The sequence below is a fragment of the Malus domestica genome, chromosome 16, assembly GCF_042453785.1.
Source record: "Malus domestica chromosome 16, GDT2T_hap1".
NCBI lineage: Eukaryota > Viridiplantae > Streptophyta > Magnoliopsida > Rosales > Rosaceae > Malus > Malus domestica.
In genome coordinates this window covers 23,814,511-23,840,277 of record NC_091676.1, presented here as the reverse complement: position 1 = coordinate 23,840,277, position 25,767 = coordinate 23,814,511, and the positions used below count along the sequence as shown (strand labels likewise).

General features: G+C 36.3%; 2 protein-coding genes across 2 annotated transcripts; one reads left to right on the top strand and one right to left on the bottom strand.

Annotated features, from left to right (window-relative positions):
• Positions 1-4,813: 4,813 nt before the first annotated feature.
• On the bottom strand, positions 4,814-5,680 carry LOC103402336 (glycine-rich cell wall structural protein 1). Its single transcript, XM_008341073.4, has one exon. It carries the CDS (start codon positions 5,515-5,517, stop codon positions 5,020-5,022), a length of 498 nt encoding a protein of 165 aa, XP_008339295.3. The 5' UTR covers positions 5,518-5,680; the 3' UTR covers positions 4,814-5,019.
• A 19,318-nt stretch (positions 5,681-24,998) lies between these two features.
• LOC139193075 (secreted RxLR effector protein 161-like) lies at positions 24,999-25,535 on the top strand. The gene has a single exon (XM_070816034.1). It carries the CDS (start codon positions 24,999-25,001, stop codon positions 25,533-25,535), a length of 537 nt encoding a protein of 178 aa, XP_070672135.1.
• The last annotated feature ends 232 nt before the right edge of the window (positions 25,536-25,767 follow it).

Below are 25,767 nucleotides of genomic sequence, written 5' to 3'. Positions count from 1 at the left end.
CAAATAAATACCTATTATTTTCAAACTATTTACAATTGTGCCACAACACTCTAATTATGTTAATGAATTTAATTATCCACCATAATTCCTTTAAACAAAAATTATCCACTTTAATTGTGAGAAATAAGTGCCTTATTATTATAAAATTATCTACTTTGTACTTCTCTTACCATCATATATTTCATTTCTTTTATTTGTTTGACAATCATTGTAGGTAAATTATTTTGCAGTATGTATTAGACACATTTTGTTAAAATTATATATATGCGTACAAATAATTTATCTATATTTTTATGTAAAATAATATGTAATTAATTAATTTGAATCAATTGGCAAAAAACATTTATTTATTTTGTAGGTAAATTATTTTTCATGTGATATTACATATGTACTAGCCACATTTTGTTATTTATATAGAGTGTGCAATCAATCGACATTCTTTTATTTTGTAGGTAAATTATTTTGCATGTAGGTAAATTGTTTTATATATATATTTTTTTTGCAAAATATTGGTATTTAATTAATTTTGCATAAAAAATATTTATTTATTTTGTAGGTAAATTATTTTGCATATATGATTACATAATTTACTAGGAACTTATATTGTTATATATGTGGTGCAAAATAATTTACCTATGTTACATTTAAAATATTGATAATTTTGAATAAATTAACTTTTTTATATTTGTATGATATACTAATTTACCTGTTAGCATCATGTGAAAACAACCATATAAGGAACATTTGTATCATGTAAATATTTGAACATTTAATTGAATGAAATAATGTACAATAAATGGAGATAATAAGTGAGAGAGACCCAAAGTAAGTGTTATTAGGGGTAATTTAGACATCCAAAAATAAAAATTTTGCCAAGTCAAACTTAATTATGGATACTGCTTAGTTGGAGCCTAGTCATTGGGTTTTTGTTAGAGAAATTTATCATGATAGGTTTTAATTAAAGAAAATTGAGTTTCAAGGGGTGTACTCATATTTTCAATTTTTTATACTATGTCTATGTATATATATGCAGTAATGTAAAACATTTAATGGATTTACATAAACATGAAATCTGTCTGATCATTTCATGGGACTTCCGATTCTATCCAAGAAATTTATTAGTAACGGTATACATATTATGTTGAGTAATGTTGACACAGTATATATCGTTTCAAATTTCGACTCATGTGCCAGTTCCAAAAGACAACAGTAATTTTCCCGAGGTAATAAAGAAAAATAAAGAGTTTGAGGTTGGAATGCATGTTCAGCATTTCTTTGGAAAAGTAAAAAAGAAAGGAATTGTTATTAGCATTCAAAAAATCTTATTTTGCACTCTAAATTTTTTATAATTAGAAAGAAAAATACACTTATAAGAAATGTATAATAAGATTTTTGGAGTGCTAATAACAGTTCCCAAAAAGAAAACATCACATATACTACACTGCATAGCTTTGAGATCGTTGATAGGGTCCAAAAATTTCATCAAGAAGTCCAATTGTATCTTAAAGCTCAATTATTGCAAATATGTCAGAAGCTGCTTAAATTCATGCAAAAGTACGAAAATGAGAGGTATGTAAATTTACAATCACGCTACGTCAATAAAATAATAATTTACCAATTGAACATTTGCATAAACGTACCCTGCCCATGCAAAACATGTGTATTTATATAGTGGAAATTAGGTTCACATTCTTCTTTTTGTTACTCCATTGATTAAAATCCTATTTATTTTTAATTTTAAGGTCCTTGGGTATTAATAACATCATTAATTATTTGATTAATAAAATATTTTTATTTTTAAATATATTCCTTTAGTGTTAAAAATGTTACAATTAGTATATTTATATTTATGGCTAAATATTTTATCATATATTTTTATTTTTAGTTTGTACCTATTTTTAATTTGCAAATATTTTTTAATTTGTACCAATTTTCTTTTCATTTTTAATTTGTACGCATATATTAGTTTCTTTTTGTGCCCATATTTTCTAAAGTTTTATTTGTGTTTGTACCCATGTGTATACCGTCACGTGAAATTGTATATTTAATCAATGATAGAAAATTTACATATGGTATATTTATGTTTTATGCCTAAACTTTGTATCATATATTTATATTTTTAGTTTGTACCCACTTTTAATTTGCAACATTTTTTTTTTTAAATTTGTAGTATTTTCTTTTTAGTTTTATTTTGCACCCATGTATTAATTTCTTTTAGGGCCTATATTTTTAAAAAAGTCATTTTACTCATAATTTTTTAATCTTTTATATGTACCCTAATTTATTTATAATGTACCCATTCTTCTTTATTAATGTACATATGTGAAATGTACCAATTTTTTTGTAAAATGTACCAATTTTTTTAACACTATGGATACATTCTTTTGCCATTTATTATTTCTTATTTTTACATAATTTTTATCCATTTATTCAATCAAAATGTTTGAATTATTTTATTGTAACCGTTTCTAATAGTATTATAATAAGGGATTTTAAATTTATAGGATTATAAATCTCATAAAATATCAAACAATTAATGTCAAAACTATAAAACTATAAATATTAATAGTAATATAATGAGGTGTACAAAGTCAAGGGACTTTGATCAAACTTTGAATACCATTAAGGTTTTAATCAAAGAATGTTAAGGATTAGAGACCACATCCAAAGTATCCCATTTATATATCATGCCAACCCATGCTATTAACGTTATAAATAATACCAATCATGCTACATGCTTGAGTGGGCCCAAGCCACATAACGGAGCTTGCCATCATGGTGTGGATGGTTACGAAAGTTTATTCGGTCTACGTAAAATTAGGATTGTGAAGGATTTTGGACTACTTGGAAGCACCAAAAATCCAAGTCCATGATTTTAATTTCATATGGGAAAGTTTGAGAGAGAACCAAAGACACTTGGGAAACAACCAAAGCCCAGAGCTGACCAGTTCGAACCCAAAACGAGATCACGTTTTGACCTAGAGTCGCATGCCTCTTTAATGAGTAGAGAAATAGCTTTCCCCTTCCAAGCACATACAGGAAAATGAGAGATAAAATAGATAGGAGCGTTGCCAAAGATGGAGTCTTGATGTGGGATTTGGTGCAGAAAAGGAGGAACTCTGGGCAGTGTGTTCAACCAAGGCTTCACGAGGCTAGCAACCCTCTGCGGTGTTATACCCAAGAAGAACTTTGTAGTTGTAACCATGGAAAGGGAAAGAGAACTTAGCAAAATAGGGAAAAGGGAGGAAACCAAGGGATTCCCCTAACTGGAACTTGAAGGAATCTGTGCACCTATAAACAAGAGAAGTCAGTACGATGAAAGAGGACAACGATGAAAGGAAGGAATAAACCAGGATAAAAACACATCAAGTAGAGCAAGCTTCCTCTAAGTCAGGAAACCCTAGTTCTTGAGGGATACGCTTTCCTTTTATTATGAGTCTTCCCTTAAGCTTCCTTAGTCTTTGTAAAATTGTGAATTTATGAGAAACCTTAGATTAGTCATCCTTAAATCATGCAAGCAAGCACAGGCTCTCTCTCACACTAAACCAGTGAACTTTTAGCTTTCACTCCACGCTTTACTCAGGCAAGTCACAATTTATTGTAATCATTTAATCATTGTTAAACAAGAGTCATTGATTCATTTGGAACGATTCCAAAGACATGCTAATTCTTTCAAAGTATTTTAGAACTTGATGTCAAAAAAGAACCAGAGAGCTGAGAGTTTCCATCGAAGTCCAAATCCAGCTCGATGAAAAGGTCCCCAACAATCGTAAAATCATATTTTTTTTGAAAAAAAATTCAATGAATAGAGAATCTTCAAATGGTAGTGGAAAGCTAAAATAATTGATGACTCCTCCAAATGTTTTTTCTCTATTGTATTTGGGATAATACTTAAGTACTTACTAATGAATACTCAATTTCTATTTTGTCCAATAATATTTTAACACTTGTTTTATTGTTTTAAAAAAATAATGAAAATTTATGTTATTTAATTTTTCTTGATTTTTAAAAATAAAAAATACGTGACATTTTTTTATTGAGCTAAATCAGAAAATGAGGAAGAATACCACTAAACCATAATACAAGTGAAGAAGAATACTACTAGATCATAATACTGAATTGGCATGATCTCATTAATTATACAGACATATGCCCCTCTGCATGGCATGTCCAAGCCGTACAGGTGGTATCCATGCAAATGGAAGTTCAGTATAGATCCATTAATATTAGTGGGAGCACCACTGCCAAGATGAAGAGACCTAGACAAATTAGTTGAGATCAATTAAATTTATTTTTTCTTTTTACAAATGAGGAGGTAGGAGGATTTGGATTCGAAACAAATAATAATAATAATAATAATATACATTAAATTTATCTAAATTATGAAAAGTGCAAGAGTTGAAACCTAAGACTGGTGATTTGAAAAAAAAAAAAATCTCTATCATCCCTATTCACAGGGTAATCCAGATCAATTTAATTTGTTCCAAATTATAATTTCCTCCACAAATTAATTAATTAATGTATAGCCAACAAGACATGAGATGACATGAAAGTGTACATCTTCTTAACCTCAAGATTGTGATATTTTGAGAATGGTCACTTGCCTGGCATTTATCTCATGAAAAAAATGAAAAGGCCGTTTTTGTTATTTGGAGTTGGTATCATAATCTGTGTTGAGATCATATTATGCTTATAATCAAAATTATCAAGTTTTCATTTTCCTTTTATAATCAATGATGGACTAGAATCTGGATAATATATGATTTCAAGGACAAAGATTAATTTCCTTCAACCATAATTAACTAGAAAGCACTAGAACTGAAAGCAGATACATTCATAATTAAGATCGATGCATGTCATAGAGACAAGCCAACAATCAAAGTACGGGCTAGAAACCGACAGTGACAAAAAGTAGAAACTTGAAACAAGGACCAACCACTAGTTTAACAAAAAGATCAATCTACTAATTGGATAGCTAGCTATGCATGCACGCAAAGTCATGAAACCCTCGACAAATGATCAAGGATGTGGAAGAAGGGCACCAGCTCCACTACCAACGCCACTGCCAGCTGCACCACCAACGCCACCGCCAGCTGCACCACCAAGACCACCAAGACCACCAGCGCCACCAGCACCGCCTAATCCGCCAACTCCGCCAACTCCGCCAAGACCACCACCACCAATACCTCCTACTCCTCCTATTCCACCAACTTTACCAATCCCTCCACCAATTCCACCAACTTTACCAATACCTCCACCAATTCCACCAAGAACCGGCATCACCCCGCCAACTCCAGCAAACCCTCCCATCCCTGCAAACCCACCAACGCCGCCAAAGATGCACTTCTTGTCACGAAGGCCAGTAGGTGACTCTGCCGCTGGTGCACTTGCATGCACAACCATTGTGTGCTCAGTTGTGCTGCCATGACCATCATCACCAGGCACCTTGCGTGCACTAGTTGCATGCAGTAGCGCTGATGAGAAAGCAAGCACCAAAATGACACGCCACATCTCCATCTTTGGCAACTCTGGATCTCTCTCTCTCTCTCTTTCTCTCTCTACCTCTTGGTGGTTTTTCTCTCTGTGAACATATGGTTTATATAGGGGTTGTGCGCCGAGTGGTGAAGAGGTGTGAAGGTGGGGGGCGGTTGAGGGTAGTAATGAAGGGTTAGGGTTTGTAGTAAATGACTTAATGGGGGAAGAGTTTAGACTTCTTGGACGAGTAATGCTATTCATTCCATGTTTTTGTACCACATTTCTATACCATCTTAGGTGGCATCTGATGTGGACAACTACATCATTTGAAAAATTTGCAAAACCTAAGGAAATGAAGGAGAAAGACTCCTCGTATACTACAATCATCATTTATTTAATTAGTTTTTCTTAATTATTAGTTTATTAAATAATGAACTAAATTTAAAAATCTGATTAATTCAAATGATGTGGATGTCCACATCAAATGCCACCTAAGATGGTATGAAGAACATTACTCCTTCTTGGATCTTTAATGGTCTCGAGAAAGGAAAAAGCAAAACAAAAAATGAATGAGGGGTTTGAATTTTCGGATCAGAAGCATGGATAGTTAGGTGGAATGAAAACAAGAAAAATTGAAGGAAGTGAGTTGAGATTCCATGACATTCTTGTGCATTGCCAAATTTGGTTCGGTTGTGACTCATGTGAGCCTCCGAGACGAGGTACACGAATTTCTTTTCTATGAGCTGGTATACAATAGTTAGGTGGATTATATTACTATACTAGTCCAAAAATGCTTTCTTACCAACAAAATACAGAGTTGTATGACGACAATATATCGTTTATGCTCTGGAAAGGTATTTTATGTGTGTGTGTGTGTATATATATGTATATAATTGTTCGGGCCCAAAATATAAGTTTGGGCTGAGAATGAGTAATTTGGAATGGGAAGACCTTATATTTGTTTGGGCCCAACATTGATTCAGTAAGTTAAGGGTGTTCCGGCCCCAGATGACATCAGCCCAACTGAGTCCTTATGACTGAAGAATTGTGAAGAGATCACATTTGAGTAGGGCTCGGTCGAGTCCTAGATGAACTAAAACTATTAATCATTGGTAATTGAATTTGATAAGATTAGATTTGTTCAAGGGATCAGAATTCATGCTTAATCGGATAAGAATGAATTAAGTTCAGAAAGTGACTAGGTTCAAATGGAGGCTGAAACTGGATGAGGTTTAAGTTTCAAGTAAGAGAGGATAATTTGGAATATTTAGGTAAATACTGAGGAAGCTTAGTCTTATAGGACTCTGCCTTGGCAAACATGTTTACCCTTGAAGCCTTGCCTATAAACAGAAGAGGTTTTGCAACGAGAAAATGACCTTCAACTCAACACACAAATCAATGCTCCATGCGAAACCTTCTCACACCTTGAAAAAATACTAACTGCTCTAACCCCTCCCCTTTGGCATATATTGAGTTTGGTTAAACATCATAGGGTCAACAACTGGCGACATCTTCTGTTTGGTTAAACAGCACTGGAGCCGTAGAACCTGCCAGGCCTAGGAGACCTTCAGTTTGGTTAAACCAACACTCTCCTATCCTTGTTGGTTACCTATCCAAGTCTTAGTCAGTGAAGAGTTTGTTATTCTCTTGCTGAAAGAGGTTACTTGATTAGCCTTCTGGCGAAGTGAGGTGTTATATGATTGCTTACTCTCAGGCAAGGTATAAAATATCGATGATATTGGGAATATCGGTAGTCCAAAAACACGGAAATTTCGATGGAAATATCGGGATATTATCGATATCGATAAAAATTGAATAAAAACCACAGAAATTGTAAGAAAAACTTGGAAATTTTTATTGAAACGTTGCAGGATGTTTATTTAGTCAATTATCTATTAGTTTATCACAAAAAATTGGAAGGAAATGCATTGCATGATAGATATAACTGATTTAAGTTGATTATATAGCGAGCTGGCAAACATTGTGAGTGTAGAAAATATGTAGTAATTAATGAAAGAAGTTTAAACACACCATAATCATTTATATATAATGAATTAGTACAATATTTTACACTTTATACATTGCATGGTAAGATACATGAGTGACTTAGCAAGGTCTAAAATATCGATGATATCGGAAATATCGATAATCCAAAAAAATATCGGTAGTCCAAAAACATAGAAATTTCGATGGAAATATCGGGATATTATAGATATTTTAGACCATGCTCTCAGGTACATTTCAGAGTTCGACATTCATCTAGCCGAACAACCTTCACCATAAAGGCACTCATTTCCTTTGATTATCTTTGTTGTTACAGCCTGATACCGATTCGGCGCACTTATATGTTCACATATATAGTTGAACTCGCTGAACCCAATGTTGAGGATACTTCCTTGATTGTAGTCGCTCAGTCCAGAAGTTAGCAGCATGATTTGACACCACCACTACTTTCATCTTACTCGCCCGACTCACTTCGGTGGCAAGTTAACACGCCCGCATCCACCAGAAGAAGGATGTAGTTAGTTCTTATTTACTTATTATGCGAGTCACGTAGGCTTGTAGTTTTTAAGGTTAACGATAGTATAAGCAATTTGTCACTACTCCAATGTAGAAATTTTCTATTCTTCAATAATTATTGCATTTTTCTCATATCTGCTAGGTTATGTTCATGTAATGGTTTGGCCATGAAAGTTAAGTATCAGCCTTCTTATTCAGGTGAGTCGAATCTTGTATTTCAATTGATCAAATGTATAATAGTAAGTGCACGGTTGACTTTCAAACTGTGGATGAAAAGGAAACTAAAGTTTTGACACATAAGGTTTTGAATCATTTGGCATTAAAATTTTAGTAGAATTGGAGGATGCATAAATATTGGGCATAATTATGTGCATGAACCTAATTAAGGTCTGCTCGTAATCCTATAAATACCATCACCATCTCGGAAGCCATATAGCATTCCAATCACCATCTCATTATCAAGAACTTAATCGTTCCAGAAGCCATAGCCATTTTCTTCTTTACACTCGGTATGTAGTCAATATATATGTTTGAGCTTTAATTTGTTGCATTTTTCTTCTCGTATGCACCAAATTAAATTCCTAATAATTATTTCTATTTTACAATTGTTTTTCGGTACGCCCTGAAGGACAGTGCCGGGGAAATGTGAAGATTGTCTTGATTACAGTACCTTTTGCACGAGAGTTGGTTTTAAAGGAGGAAAATGCTATCCACCACTTTTTCAATTTTGTTTGCCTTGTGTATTGAGGGATGGGCAGGGACTGGGAGAAGGGATCCCATTATAATTTCTATTGGGCTTGTTATATTAACACCTTATATATGTTGAATACACTTCATATACTTAATACACCCCACATTTACCTTTTCAATTAAAATTCATATTAATACACCCCACATACATTCTCATAATACCCTCACACCCCATACTCTCAACATATACCTTACATCATACACCCCACATTTTCTACATACATACCACACTCTTCACATTATTAACAGTAATGTCAAAAGCCAATGCACAATTCACATCCAGTAGATTTTTAAAAAAGAAACAAATCTTATTAATCATTTAACATGTAGATTCCAATACAATTACAATTTTCCTTCTTTCTTGGCTATGGCAGCCCTCAATATGCACGTAAATAAAATAACGAAAATAGTAACTCTCTAAGCCCTATAGACTGAAGATCAAAAATGAATTTAGCCTCCGTTTGCCCCTTTTCCCGAACATTGTAAAATCCTTGAATTTCTTTTCATCATCGGCACGAAAATGATCATGTCAAATCTCTTCATGTTCTAGTCACTTATATCATTATTATGCCTCAAGCACAATATGATCATTTGAAATCTTAGGCTGCAAATTCTTCACTTTTAGTCTTTTACTCAGATTCTTCAAAGCAATAGGAAAGTTCCCGACATCATTTTCATCTCACAGGCAAACTCCTACTACAATTTTTTATAATAGTGATATACGATTTGATTATCGGATTAAATGAATTGAAGAAGATCAATGATCAAACTTAACAAGGGTGAGTGATATACGATTTGACTATCGGATTAAATGAATTGAAGAAGATCAATGATCAAACTTAACAAGGGTGTGTGAGGTAAAGTGGGTGTATTGGAAGTAAAAATAGGTGTGTTAATAGCACTTTCCTAGTGATAAAAGTCAAGTTATTGATGTGAGACGGATTAAAAATAGGTGTGTTAATAGCACTTTCCTAGAGGTCTCGGGTTCAAAACTTGTTGCTGGTGTGGAAACCAAACTTGTGGCTAGGGGAGGCTGAAATGCCCATGTGAGTCTTCCCGACTCCTGAAATGGGCGGATTACCGTAACTTACCACCAGTTGTCCCCCCTTTAAAGAAAAAAAAAGTCCCCTTTTAAAGAAAAGAAAAATTTATTGATGTAAGACAGATTAAAAAAAAAAGGAGGTTCTACATTCTAGTTTTATGTAGATAATGCATGCATATATTTCACAAAAATGTGAAATCAAAAGGAGTAGTTGATACTAAGATTTAAGTAGTATTATTTTGTGTTTGTAAGTGAGAAGTTTTAGATTCGATGTTTTGCACGACGAGTTCGATATTAATTTATTCATCCACCCCTTAATTGTATAAAAAAAAAGGACGTAGTTGATAAAGTGATTAGTAGACGAAGAATGAAACTAATAAGGAAATATATTGTTTCTAAAATTTACCTTGACAATATATATGCCTTATTTGCAAGATGGAAATGGAATGCTACCCCCTTCAACAAACTTTACCGATCACAAGATCAAAGTTATCAGAGCTATAAGCAACAATGTCAAACAATTCAATAACATCCTTCTTCACAAACCGTATGCAATTTATTATTTATACAAATCCAAAAAAAATTCATATTCCCGCAAGAACAAATTTCACTATCCTCTTCAGATGACAATCAAATCACTTTCATCTTTTCAATGACAATAATAGTGCCACATCTTTAACGAGCCACCTCATATATGCCTTCAATTTATTATCCACAACCCCAAATTTAAACGCCATTTGATCAGGCATCGAAACAACCCTAAGGTAAGCTTCTTCATAAATTGCATCACACATTCTATCATCAGCCTATCACTAGTTTTTAACTACGTTATCTTTAGTTCTTTTTTCCTACAACTTACATAATCAAGCTCCAAATTCTATTAGCTCTAAAAATTACAAGACCTACGTGGCCCACATGCTGTAAATATAGGACCTAACTGCGTCCTTCAAGAATCTGATTTTAAATGTGGGCGTGCCAATACACGGTCGAGTGGTCAGCATATACTTTGTTCTGAGTGTGCGTGAACCAAATGTAATTTCGATAAGATTATTGTTCTTCAACTTGGTCGTTGAATATGCCGAATTGAGACAACTGATTAAAATTTTGATTAATCATCATGAATGATTGGCACTATGGATCTCACCAGGTGTGCTAAAATGTAAATCCTACAAAATTACAAGACCTACTTGGTGTTGAATGTGGACGTGTCAATACGCGGCTGGATGGCCAAACGCATACTTCTTTATGGGTGTGCACAAACTGAAATTCTAGTACAAACGATCACAGCGAAGGAAGGAACCTCTCGGCCTTGAAAACAAAGTTGTTCTCATAAAAACTAGCAATCGGCACACACACTCCACATGTGCAACTAAATTTATTTTTATTATTTTACTACAACTTATCATTAATGAGCATGGATGATCACTCAAAAAAGAAAAAGACGAATAAAAAAAGGGAAATGAAAAGGTAGTAGAACGTGGGGAATGTAGGGAGAGGAAGAGGAAGTGAAAAGTGAGGTTTATTTATTTAGTTTTGAATTTTTAAATAGGATATGCTATATTTACATGGCGATAGTATAAAAAACAATAATATTTGTGTTAGGTGTAATTGCTAAATTGTCCGCGCTTTTTATTTTTGTTCAGTTATGATGAGAGGGTTAGAGTGGTAATTTACTAGAATTTTGGTGACAAACAGAGTTTTATTAATATGTAGTTTAGATATATAGAACACCAACTTGCCTTAGAAAGCAAGCAAATGACCCTCTAATATAACGAAGCACCACGGTCTGAACTTCTTTTGTAGGGAATTTCATCGTCGATTGTAGACTCTGATGAGTACAACGTACCCTTCAGCTTCACCTTAGTCGGAGATGTCGGTTGTCGAGTTAGGTAGTTTATAAATACCACAAATGGGGTAAATGATTTATTTATTTATTTTATTTTTTTGGGAAAACTGGACATTATATTACAGGGCCCAAGGCCAAACAAACATACAAAGAGGTCCACAAACTACTTAAGTACAAAACAAAACAGTGGACCTGAACAATACACACAAAAGAGCCCAAACCAAATTTTGGGCCCTCGGACACAGACAGATAAAGCCACAGAACTTCCTAGAACCTTGCAGTCCCCTCCGTTGTCGGTAATGTCGAAAGCCACCAACGCAAGCCGTCCAGCACGCCGACCAACCAAAACCCCATGCATGAAAAAAACCAGTGATCCAACAACGCAGAGCATCCACACCAACATAAACCAACGCCCTGAACCGGCAACAAGCAGCCAAACTCCTCCAACTTGCAACAACCCACATGTCGATCACAACCAATCAAAGAAAGAAACCAGTGGAAAATCCACCAACAATAGTGCTAATAAAGGCAAGTAAACGGAAGGTGGTGGTGTCACATCCCAACCCGGGCCCCCATCACATCCCAGGCTCGATTCTGCCGTAGCATGATATTGCCCACTTTGGGCCCCAACCAAGCCCTCATGGTTTTGTTTCTGGGAACTCACACGAGAACTTCCCAGTGGGTCACCCATCCTAGGAATGTTCTCGCCCAAACTCGCTTAACTTTGGAGTTTCGATGGAACCCGAAGCCAATGAGTTCCCAAAAGGCCTCATGCTAGGTAGAGATGGGAATATACATATAATGCTTACAAAATCCACTCCCCTAGACAATGTGAGATGTTACAATCCATCCTCCTTAGGAGCTCGACGTCCTCGTCAGCACACTCGCACCACACGGCAGAGTGGCTCTGATACCATTTTGTCACATCCCAGACTGGGCCCCCACCACATCCCAGGCTCGACTCCGCCGTAGTACGATATTGTCTGCTTTGGGCCCCGACCACACCCTCACGGTTTTGTTTCTGGGAACTCACATGGGAACTCACATGAGAACTTCCCAGTGGGTCATCCATCCTAGGAATGCTCTCATCCAAACTTACTTAACTTCGGAGTTCCGATGGAACTCGAAGCCAATGAGTTTTCAAAAGGCCTCGTGCTAGGTAAAGATGAGAATATACATACAAGGCTTATAGGATCCATTCCTCTGGGTGATGTGGGATGTTACAAGTGGTGTGTACACCCGAGTAAAAACTCTACACACCTTCCAAAGAAAACATAGCCGAGTGCTGTGAAGAGAAAAGGTTACAGATCGGGAAAGAGGAAGCAACAAGGAAGGAAGAATCCAACCCGAAATGAGACTGGAAGTAATTGGGAAAATAGAGGAAGGGGGAGAGATGAGAAACATGGAAGTGGAAGGAAATCTGAAGGGAGGGAAGAGAGAAGTGGAAGAAGGGAGGAAGAAGGAAGAAGAACAAGGAAGGAAATAGAGGACTGCCACCGACCCTTGCCAGAGCTCGGGCTAGTGGCTAGGGAGAAAAACTGACAATGAAAAACTCACACAGAGAGGTGAGAAATGCTCTTAGAAGAGAGAAAGACTCTCAGAAAGACAGAAGGTGTGTCGACTTGATTTTGGAATTAGATATCTGTGATCTAAACTATTATTATGGGGCAAATGATTGACAGACACATAGAGTGTGAGAGTGATTTGATTGATTGGTTGGTTTGACACACAATATCTTGAATTATTAGAGGGAAAGGGATTTCCTCCTAATCCATCAAATCAGAGGAATCCGTGCTGTTAAAATTTGATCAAACGACTAAAATTATTATAACTTTTAAAGTGGGCCCCTGTTTGTAGTCGTTGGATCAAATTTTAACGGCGCAGATTCCCTGATTTGGTGGATTAGGAGGAAGGGTCTCCGGATCCCTTTCCTTATTAGAGCACCATGTTACTTGATGGCGTGATCATTTTGTAGAGTCCAGCAATCCTAACTCGTGAAATATCATCTTGACGGAGTAGGATTCTCTCTCTTCTTTTTTTTTCCCTTTCTTTTCCTTCCCTCCTATTTGAACGGTCACAGTTAAGCCACGTCAACATTTTATATTAATTTTTTATTGAAAGAGAAAAATAAAATAGAGAATGTAAGAGGATGGGATAAAAAGGGATGGAAAGAGAAGAAGAGATAATCCTAATCCCGACATGTTTGAAAATTATCTTCACTTCAGAAACTAATCAACGAAAAGCCTCCCAAGACCAGATAAACCACGTGGCAATAATATCTTCCCAAGCTTTATCCGTTGCAACTCCCCTTGGTTTTTCCATGCATATGCAATCCATGCGTTGTTAATTTTGTTCACAAAACTCAATCTGATCTTGGTTGTAAAGTATATATATCCACTAATATCCAAAAAGTCCCCAAGTTATAAAATCGTTAAGATAATTGTCACATTCCACCTCATTTTCCATACATCTAACGGCGTACAATCGGCCGACGAAGGGTGCAAAATTGGGTCCAAACGGTATGCAAGGTGCATTATGAATTTAATTAATAGGGCTGAAAATTAGAGTACGTACATAGAACAGTTGAAGAAACATAATACAAAACTATGAATTTTATAAAAACAAAGGAATGCTACGAATTGTACAAATTCAATTTCTTTAAGTTTCTTATTCTTTTGTTTATTACCCTCTAATTTTTAACTTGGCATCAGAGCAGGTTTAATCTTTAAGGGCTTGAATTGATTAGTTTGTCCATTGTTCTTTGTCTCTTCTGCTCGAGGTTTTAAAAGACGCAAGACGCTAGTCGAGCGGTAGGCTGAGACTAAGAGGCTAGGTGGATTTAATTAAATTTATTAAATAACATATAACTAAGAAAAAACGTAAAATTAACTTAAGCCATCATGGCATTGGATCATCACATTAACACAGTAAAAATAAGAAAAACTCAAAACCCAAAACCAAATTTGAAAATTCAATAAGAAATTGGCATTATCTTTCATCATAGATTAATCAATTATTAATGATTCAATGAATAAATATATGTAAATGTGATTGTGCATCTAAAATTCAACATCATTCAATTGCACATCCACGAGTCAACGCCATTGGCACAGTCAAAGTTGGCACGAGAGGAGGCAAAAGAGAGAGAGAGAATGCATCTATGCGAAGAGACAAAGAGGAGAAAAATAATTTGGGTTCTTTTTGGGTAGGTAACCAAAAAAACCTTTTAATTTAATTCAAAAAACAATGAAAAACAACGAAATTGCCTATAGCTACTGCCTACCACCACCTAGCTATTGCCTACCACCACTTGTCCTGCCTAGCCCTTACCCGATTTTCCTCCACGGCCTAAATCATATTGGTCCCAGCGCCTAAGCTGATTTTTAGAACAATGTTTATGCTTCTCCATTGTTTGTTTTCTTCCATTTTAAATTCATGTAAGTTGTTTGTTTTTGGTTTCATTTAACGTTTGTTAGATTTGAGTTAATTAATTCAAAATCTTCTTCATAATTATTACATGTATTACACAAATGTAATTTTCACTAGTAATTAGTGTAGGATTCCTACCTAAATAAGGATTGATAAACTTCATACACATCAATATAAGGAGTCATATTTTTACATAGCATCAGAGTAGGTTGTGTTGAATATATCATTCCAACTCAACAATAGTTAGTTAGACAGTTGAGAATGTGGCTGTGTTGTTATAGTCGTTATCGAATTAGTTAGTTAAATAGCTTAGGCTGCAAGCTAGTCATGATGGCTATATAAACTGTATTCTCATAGTTGTAAAGATAAATTGAGTATCAATGCAATCAATTACTTTCTCCCTTTCTCTTATTCCCTTCTCTCTCTTCTTTTTTGATACATGCTCTTTCTGCATTTATGTGTTTTTCTGCATTTCTGTTAATATGGTATCATTCGCCCGAACAATCCTTGGTACCATCGTCTTCCACTGAAGGTTACAAACTGGTGATCTTGTTGGGAAGCTTCGATTTGTGTTTCTTCATCTGGGTTTCGATGTGATACTCCTTGCGATTAGTTGAAGTTTGATGATGGTTGAAGTTTCTTGGGGTTTTTTTTCTGCTCAAAGGTCCAGATTTCCATTCGTATCAGGTTCTTTCTTTTTGATTTCACAGTGCACACCATCTGTTTGCGTTATGTTCTAGTAAAAAAATGTCTGCTATTTTTCTGAAAGATTGAAGGCCAATAGCCATTGTTAGATGATTGAAAAGGCCAATAGCCATTGTTGAGCACATCTGAGGCCGATAGCCATTATTTGATTAAGATTTGGTGATTTTTCATAAGTTGTTTCATTGACAAGGGTCAATAGCCAAAAGATAAGACGGGTAGTATATTTGGTTTTCAAGAACAAGTCTTGTTTGTCTGTGGTATCATTTTCTGTATCAATATTATATGTGTTATGGTTCTAATGATGGAATCTAGTGTTAAGATTGAAGGGTTGCTTGGTACGCTCACTGTGAAGCTTTAGGATGATAATTTCGTCAAATGGAGTTTTCAGTTTCAGTTTTAGGATGAATTATGTGTTAATTCATGTATTAAGGCCGATTGCCATTTACTGTTTTAGAAGAATATGAAGGCCGATTGCCATTTCTTCTAAGAGAAAGATTGTTTAGTAGGATTTGAAGGCCGATTGCCATTGCTGAAAGATTGCTGAAAGATTGATTCTTTGATTCATTGTTGGGTATTGTTTGGTTGTTTGAGATTTGTGCCCTCGAAAAAGGCCGATTGCCAAGAGTGTGTTAAATGCCATTTGTTTCCTCCATAAGGCCGATAGCCAGAGTGAAAAGTTCTGTCTCAGATATTGTATGTTACTCCTTAAAGGCCGATAGGCCGATTGCCGGAGTGCAGTTCTTGTTCCCTTTCTTCATTGAAGCTCGATTGGTGAAGAGGGGTGTGTTTCTTGATTTCTGTGATTGTACAGCAAGTTCGAAAATGAGCAGTGATCTGATGAACCCACCTGGACTGGTCGTATCAACCACCGAACTCATCCTCGCATTCCTCACCTCAAGCTTCCACAAGCCCACACCTCTCTCTTAAACACCTTATATATGTTGAATACACTTCATATACTTAATACACCCCACATTTACCTTTTCAATTAAAATTCATATTAATACACTCCACATACATTCTCATAATACCCTCACACCCCATACTCTCAACATATACCTTACATCATACACCCCACATTTTCTACATACATACCACACTCTTCACATTATTAACAGTAATGTCAAAAGCCAATGCACAATTCACATCCAGTAGATTTTTAAAAAAGAAACAAATCTTATTAATCATTTAACATGTAGATTCCAATACAATTACAATTTTCCTTCTTTCTTGGCTATGGCAGCCCTCAATATGCACGTAAATAAAATAACGAAAATAGTAACTCTCTAAGCCCTATAGACTGAAGATCAAAAATGAATTTAGCCTCCGTTTGCCCCTTTTCCCGAACATTGTAAAATCCTTGAATTTCTTTTCATCATCGGCACGAAAATGATCATGTCAAATCTCTTCATGTTCTAGTCACTTATATCATTATTATGCCTCAAGCACAATATGATCATTTGAAATCTTAGGCTGCAAATTCTTCACTTTTAGTCTTTACTCAGATTCTTCAAAGCAATAGGAAAGTTCCCGACATCATTTTCATCTCACAGGCAAACTCCTACTACAATTTTTTGCAACAAATTCTGTTCATAACCGTCTTAGAGAAGCTCTTCAAAATCACTAACGTTTCCCTCTAAATCAAACCAAACACTACTTATTCTTTGAGAGTTACAGTATTTCGAAATAACACTTAAGCTTATTTGATCAAACACCACCCTTTCAGTACCTGTTTGAGCTCTTTCTAGTTTTACTGATGTCTCTTTGTAGTTTCATTAGTAGGTTTGTTCTACAATGGAGGGTGAGAATGGTTTTGAGAGTTGAAGAAGATAAATAATCTTCAGATATACAAGTTAAAAGTGATTTGGGGTATTTAGAATTTATTTATTTATTTTAAACTTTACGAGGTCGAAATTGGCATTGCATATTAGGGTATATAAATTATTTAATATTAAATTTTAATGTGAGGTGTATTTAACATTATGTGAGGTGTTAGTAGAAAAAGCCTTTCTATTGTTGTAATAAACTCCCTTTGAATAAAAAGTAATAAGTATCTGTAGTGTTTTCTTATTTTCATCTTTTTTCTTTTTTGATATAGCGATATGCATTTGCTTATAATTTACAATAATATTATCCTTACCATTTATTTGTACCACAATTTTATCCTATCTTAGCCAAATTTTTTTCGTGGTCCCTGTGGTGACACGACACTTTCAATGTGACCCACATGGTGAAAAAGTTATTAATTAAACCCTCGTAGTAAGCCTTGTTAGCAATTGAGGTCCAATCCAAACTTCCATTAAATAAACTCATGTGACTATCACATGAAGGGGTCAAATTCGTCATTTCATTTCAAATTACATTGTATGCAGTGGACATCTAGTATGACTTAGGGTTTAACTGAAATTAGATTTTACAAAAAAAAAAAAAAAAAAAAAAATTAAACTTCAACGCAATGAAACTAAACCTATAAAACCATGTCAATGGCTAGGAGAAGAGGTGAATGTGAAGTTGCGCCTAATTTCTTAGGTATGATTTCGTTTGGAAATCCTAATACTTTTAATAAACTATTCTTTTTTCAATGCCAACACGTCTTTGATCATGAGTTAATTAGAGACTTAGTCTTATTTGAATTTTAATTCTTCTATTAATTTGTACCAGTCTGCATATATGCCTTTCAATTTTGTCTTTAATTCGTAGTGTGGTTTGATGCAGGTCGTAGTCTTGCAGTACATAACCTTTCAATGCACCTTGGAGACCTCCTGGAATGACCTCTACAATATCATCAAATGCTAAAAGTCCTTGGAGACCTTCTGGAATGGCCCCAATGCACAACATGCAAAATCAACAGATGAAAAAGCACAATACCTTGCAAAAAAAAAAAAAATGATGAAGCGAAGGGAATTGACTTTGTTTTGTGAAAAACTAGATTATTTTTTATTTTGTGGAAAGCATTTTTAATGACTTTTTGTTATGATGAGCCACAATATATTGTTGAAGACTTACTTTTGTCTTTGTTTTTTTTTTCTTTTTTCTTTTGGGTTGGATATATGCTTGTCATTAGTGTGCAAAATACATTATGGTATGAGAAATGATGAAGTTATTTTTTTCTTTCGTGAATGGTTAATGTAAATTATCTCCCATTTCTTTCAATTTGCTTTGTACACTGGAATCAGATGCCAACTCACAAGAGAAACAAGTGCATGTCATAACTCACCCAGAAAGAACACACATATACAATATACCTAAGTCATGCTAGATGTCCATGGAATATGATGTAATTTGAATTAAAATGAAGAATTTGACTCATCCACATGATAGTCACGTGAGTTTATTTAACGGAACACTAACGGAAGTTTGGCTTTAGATCTCAATCGCTAACAGGGCACACCACGAGATTTTAATTAATAACTTTTTCACCACAATCACATTGAAAGTGCCGTGTCACCACAGGAACCAAGAAAAAGTTTGGCCTACTATATATCTTGGATGGCGTCCTAGGTGGACATCCACGTCATTTAGAATAAATTAAAAATTTTAGTTAATTAAAAAAAATTAAAAAAAAAACAAAAAGAAAAAAGAACAGAGAAAACCCTAAATCCCTCGGAACCCAAAGTACGTTTGTCATTGCCTGCTCCTCCCGTCCTCCTTCCTTCATCTACCTTCTCACAACCACTGTCTTTCCCACAACCTTTCAATTAACGCTTGTAGCGACACCAAAATTGCGTAGGAGTGTTTTTACTTCGATAAAACCAATTACAGAAATTTTTGGATGAAACAAGCAAAAAACTAGTCTGCAATAATGGGGAGCAAATGACAAAAAGGGGAATACAGACCAATTTAAGGATTTATGAAAAATAAATGACAAATGCTTGTCAATAATCAAAACAGAGAGTGTGGAGCGCCGATGAATCCTTTATGGGGAGGATGGTGACTGTGAAAGGGTGGGAGACTGCGGGACGAGACGGTAACAGAAGAAAACGTGAAACTGGGTTTCACGTTCCTCGCTAGATTTTAGGGTTTGTTCTCTTCCTTTGTTCTTTTTAACTCTATTACTTTAATAAAAATTTCAGTGTTATAAACTTCTTATTTAAGTGTGATTGTGTAAATTCCAAATTAGATTTGATTCTAGTTATTCTTTCCTATTAGGACTTGAATTCCTTGGAGGAGAAGAATTTTTTCTCTCTTATTACTATAAATAAAGGCACTGCGTAAGGGAATAACACATCCTCTACACAACCCTACAAATGTCTCTCTCTTTATTTTCTCTGTGCCGCTGGCCCCCTCTCCCTATCAGTTAAATATAGGTCACGATACATTATTAGCACGCTCCTACCGCTGCACTTAGGAATTTGACATGGAAGTTTGCTGCATCAAACCAGTTCACCAATATCATCACGCAATGAGGTTCTTTCAAAACAACGGTTTTTATCTCGATATTTTTGTAGCCCTGATAGCATGAACATTCACCATAATACATGACTCAACTTTACGTTTATCGAATTTTAGATTCTGCATGAATTGTGTACACCTTATATCCATAATTGTTGAATTATGTGAATTTGATATTGCCATGAATTGCATTAAATTATTTGAAGACATATGCATTGAACTAATTGAAGAAAAATTGAAACATAATTCTTCTAGGGTTCTTCGAACCCAGGACCCGAGGCAACCCTTTGGAGCCATAAGCTCTACCCGGTGAACGAACCAAAACGACGTCGTCCCTGGCGTCGTCCCAAAACCTAGAAAACCCCCCCTCGCCGTCACGAGCTACGGCTTTGCCGTCTTCTTTTCTGGGCAACCACGACCTAAAGTCGTGTTCTTGGGCTACTTTCATCATCTTGGACAAATATTGAACGGAATTCCAGAAGAATTCCTTCGAAATTTTTTTTGAATCTTTGGTTCTGAATCCCTTGATTGAGTTTGGACACCAAAACCCGAAACCCATATTGGCTTGGCCTACTAGGCCTGCGAAAAAAAAGAAGAAATTTTCTTTTAACTCGGCTCACCTAAAGCGGCTGAACACCACGGCTCGGCCTAACATGTGACACCAGCCCGAGGGCTATGGTGTCCCACATGCACGCGTGGCATTGGATCCAACCTCATGTTGGTGCATCTGTGTTCCCGCATGCACGCGATCCCAGCTTAAGCTGGTGCATCAGTGCACTTGCACCGCGCCCCATCTGATCAGTGCCCATATGGGCCTCTGTTTTGGACCCTATTTTTGCAGCCCGTTTGTTGCTACTGGGCTCGCAGCCCAATTCTTTTTGACTTGATCAGCCTGTGTCCACCACATCGCATTTTTGGGCCTGGGCTACACGGCACAAATTTGCTCAACCCGCACGTGGGTTTTGGCCCATATTTTTGGGCCCCCGAGCTTAATTGTTTATTTTTTTAAACAATTTGGGTTTTATAATTTTTTCACCCGCACTTTAATTTTGGCCCAAAGTCCAAATAATTAATTCAATTATAATTTTAGACTTGAATATATATTTGCATATTTTCTTGTTGCATATATTTGTATATATATTTGTGTTTTTCTGTAGGAACATATGAACTTGAAGTTCCTAATTTTTTTTATGAAACCTGAAGTTTCTAGAAACATGCCTTGTTTGAAAACCTGAAGTTTTCCTTAAAAACATCACCCATGAGAACTCGAAGCTTTTTCATGTAAATTTAAACCAATACATGTATATTAGAACCTAAATATTCTGCTCCTATGTGAATGGATTGATCTCCATTACACTAACCACATCTTGTCAATTTATTTTGTGATAAGAACATGTCGAATTTGAACAAACTCGACTTCACCGCTTTGGAGGTCTTTAGAAGAAACTACCTTAAGTGGGTCCAAGATGTGAAACTCCACCTCACTGCAAAGAATTTGCGTCCCGCCATTGAAGATGAGACGGACAACCCGGTTGGCTAAGTTTTTGGATTTGAACTCTATTTTACTTCTCTCTGAAAAGCAGAATCTATTGTTGATGAAAAATTATCAAGCTCGACCTACTGGGCCACAACTATGCCTAAAGCACATTATAGCACAAACTAATACCCAAAACGCCAACATAGGCGTGGTAGGGGCGGCTAGAAACCACTCCGTCAAGGTCAATAAAGCCAAAGCCCATCTAAGGGAGGAAACCGAGCCATAAATGCCCTAACCTCGCTCCCAAGGCCCCCAAACTTCAAGAATAAGGGCAAAGCAGCTGAAATCATGGATGCGAACATGTGTTATCGATGTGGTTCAAAGGACCATTGGTCCCGTGTTTGTTGTGCTCTCCAGAAGATTGTAGCTGAATATCATTCTCGTTGTAAAAAGTTTGAATCAAATTTTGTGCAAGTGGAAGAACTGAATAGTACCAAGATGGAGGTTTATGACTTTCAGGAGGATACCACCCCTATGGAATATTAGAATCTTAGACATGAACTATTTTTAGTTGAATTTAGAACCCTGAGGGCCAAATTCCACCTAGTGGCCAAACCCCCTTTTGTTTTTTGGTTTAATTTTGAACAATTTCCTTTATGTTTGGATTATTGTTGGTGATTTGTTTTTAGAACTTTTATCCATGTGACCAATTCAAATTAATTTTTATTTCTAGGTATGACTAGTGGGAAAGTTAGTTGTCTGGCAGATAGTGTAACCATGCACACCGTTTTACGTGAACGTATCTATTTCACTAATTTCATACCTAAGAATGCACGTCTAATAACCCTCTCAGGACCATCCAGCCTAATCGAAGGATAAGGTAAGGCACGTATAATGTTGTCTAATGGTACAATTTTGACCATTGATAAGGCACTTTATTCTCTGCGTTTCGAAAGAATGTTATTGAGTTTCAAGGACATAAGAGATAATAATTACCACACTGAAACCTATGTAGAAAATGGAGTTGAATTTAGGTGCATAACTTCCTACGAATATGGCAAAAGCATATTCTAGAGAAGATGCAGCGTATCCCGAATGGTCTGTATACTACAACCATACGCCCTATAGAAAACCACTATATGGCCGGCCCTACTTCTAGGATTACGCATGAAATTACACTTTGGCATGATCATTTGGGACACCCTGGACGAACAACGATGCGTCGTATTCTCAAATCATCACATGGGCATCCATTAACCTGAAGTTTAGGTTTGATTCAAGGAATCGCATGTTAAACCTGCTTCATGGGAAAGCTTATTATTAAGCCTTCTTATGTGAAGCTTCGCTTAAATCCTCCTATTTTTCTACAAAGGATTCAGGAGGACATTTGTGGACCGATTCATACTCCATGCGGACCATTTAGATATTTTATGGTTTTGGTTGACGCTTCTACACGTTGGTCACACGCGTGCTTGTTGTCCACAAGAAACACTGCGTTCTCCAAACTATTGGCTCAAATTATCAAGCTCAGGGATCACCACCCTGATTATCCAATAAAATCTATTTGATTGGATAATGTTAGAGAATTCACATCTAAAACTTTTGATGACTATTGCATGTCGGTTGGGGTTGAAGTTGAATATCTAGTACCCCATGTTCACACCCAGAATGGCCTGGCAGAGGCATTCATTAAGTGCTTACAAATGATTGCTCGATCGTTGGTTATACGTACCAAGCTCTTAAATGTTGCTTGGGGCCATGCAATATTGCACGCAACCATGTTGGTTCGCATGAGGCTTGTTACGACCTAATCATATAACGTCATTCAGTTGGTTACCAAATACGAACCCGACATATCGCATCTGCGCATTTTTGGTTATGCAGTCTATGTGTCGATTTCGCTGCCTTTACGTACAAAAATGGGCCCTCAGCGAAGGATGAGAATCTATGTCGGACATGATTCTCCTTCAATCTTCGTTACTTAGAACCTTTAACAGGGGATATGTTTATCGTTTGTTTTAAGGATTATCACTTCTATGAGACAGTCTTCCCATCGTTATGAGGAGATAAGAACGTCAACGTTCCTGAAGAATGACGGTGACTATCGTGGACGACTCCCACTTTGTCTCATTTAAATCTCAGCACCTCTCAGTCTGAGACTGAAGTGCAACACATATTAGATCTTTATAACGTAGCTCAGAGCATGCCAGATGCTTTCATCATCTAGCACGAGTGACAAGACCACATATTCCAACTGCAATTGTGCCTACAAAGATGGATGTACCAAATGTACGACGAAATTTCCTTTTGGAGGCCCAGGACGCCATTTTGGCCGATCCACATACATTAGTGGCTAACCAATCATCTGCCCCTAAACACAAGTATGGTAGACCACTTGGTTTAAAAGATTCACACCCCCGGAAGAGGAAACCCACGACACATGCCCCTGAATAGCCTACAGTGAATTCGACTGTCGTCTATTTATTCTATCCAACTCATGAGAAAATTTTAGATTATGGAAGTGTCCTTGAAGAAAAGAATCCACCTCTCGAAAATCGTGATATTTTGGTCCATTATGCTAGCTTGGATGATGTTTGGTGTAGAAATGAGATGATCGTCGACGGTGCATTAGCATATGCAGTAGCTACGGAGATCATGTTGAGCAATAACATTAAACCCCGTTCTGTTGATGAATGTCAACGTAGAACTGATTGGTCAAACTAGAAACAAGCAATCCAAGTTGAACTCGATTCGCTTACGAAATGTAAGGTGTTTGGACCTATAGCTCCTACTCTTCCGCATGTGAAGCCCGTTGGTTACAAGTGGGTTTTCCTTTGGAAGTGTAATGAGAAGAACGAAATTGTACGTTACAAAGCGCATCTTGTTATGCAAGGCTTCTCACAACGCCCCGAGATTGACTATGACGAAACTTATTCACCCGTTATGGATGTGATTACTTTTCGCTACCTTATTAGTTTGGTAATTTCCGAAAAACTGAGTATGCAGTTGATGGACGTAGTAATTGCGTATCTCTATGGGCATTTTGATACAGAAATTTATATGAAAGTTCCCGAATGACTTACATTAACTGGATCAAATACTGCTAAACCCTGGAACACGTTCTCAATTAGGCTGAGGCGTTCACTCTAGGTTTGAAGCAATCCGAAAGAATGTGGTATAGCCGTCTGAGTGAGTATTTGACTAGTCAGGGATATGTGAACAATAAACTAAGCCCTTGTGTGTTCATTAAGAAGTCACATTCCGGTTTTGTGATTGTTGCAGTATATGACGATGACATGAATTTCATCGAAACTCTTGAAGAGCTATAGAGAACTGCCACACACCTGAAGTCGAAATTTGAGATGAAAGATTTAGGAAAGACTCGATATTGTCTTGCTCTTGAGATAGAGCACCGTTTGGATGGAATCTTAGTACATCAATTGAACTACACCCAGAAGGTGTTGCACTGCTTTAATGAGGATAAAGTAAAGCTTTCGGGTACTCCTATGGTTGTTCGATCATTAGATACAAAACGAGATCCCTTCCATTTGAATGAGGATGATGAAGAGATTTTGGAGCCTGAAGTTCCTTATCTAAGTGTGATAGGCACTTTATTGTACTTAGCTCAATGCACTAGACCTGACATTTCCTTGGCTATTAATCTTTTGGCAAGATACAATAATGCACAAACACGCAGACATTGGATTGGTGTTAAAGACATCTTTTGCTACCTTAAGGGTACCACAGATTTGGGCTTGTTCTATCCCTACAGATCCTCAAGTGATGCCACCCCCTTATCTCGAGTCAATTCTCGCCTTGTTGGTTATACCGACGCAGGATACTTATCTGATATGCACAAGGCGTGTTCTCAAACAGGTTATGTCTTTACCGTTTGGTAATCCAAGTTCCATCAATGTGTTATAGATTGTAGGCTCCCTTCCCTTCTACTCCAACGACTTTGTATGGTCTTTCCCAGTTTGCTTCAAGTTTGCCTTCTTTTGGTACCTTGGTGTTCTCAAATACTTCACTTAGGACTAGATCTCCAATTTGAAGGCTTCGAGGTTTAACACCTTTGTTGTAGTACAACCGGATCTACTGTTGGTAGACGCCAAGTTGGACTTGGGTGCATTC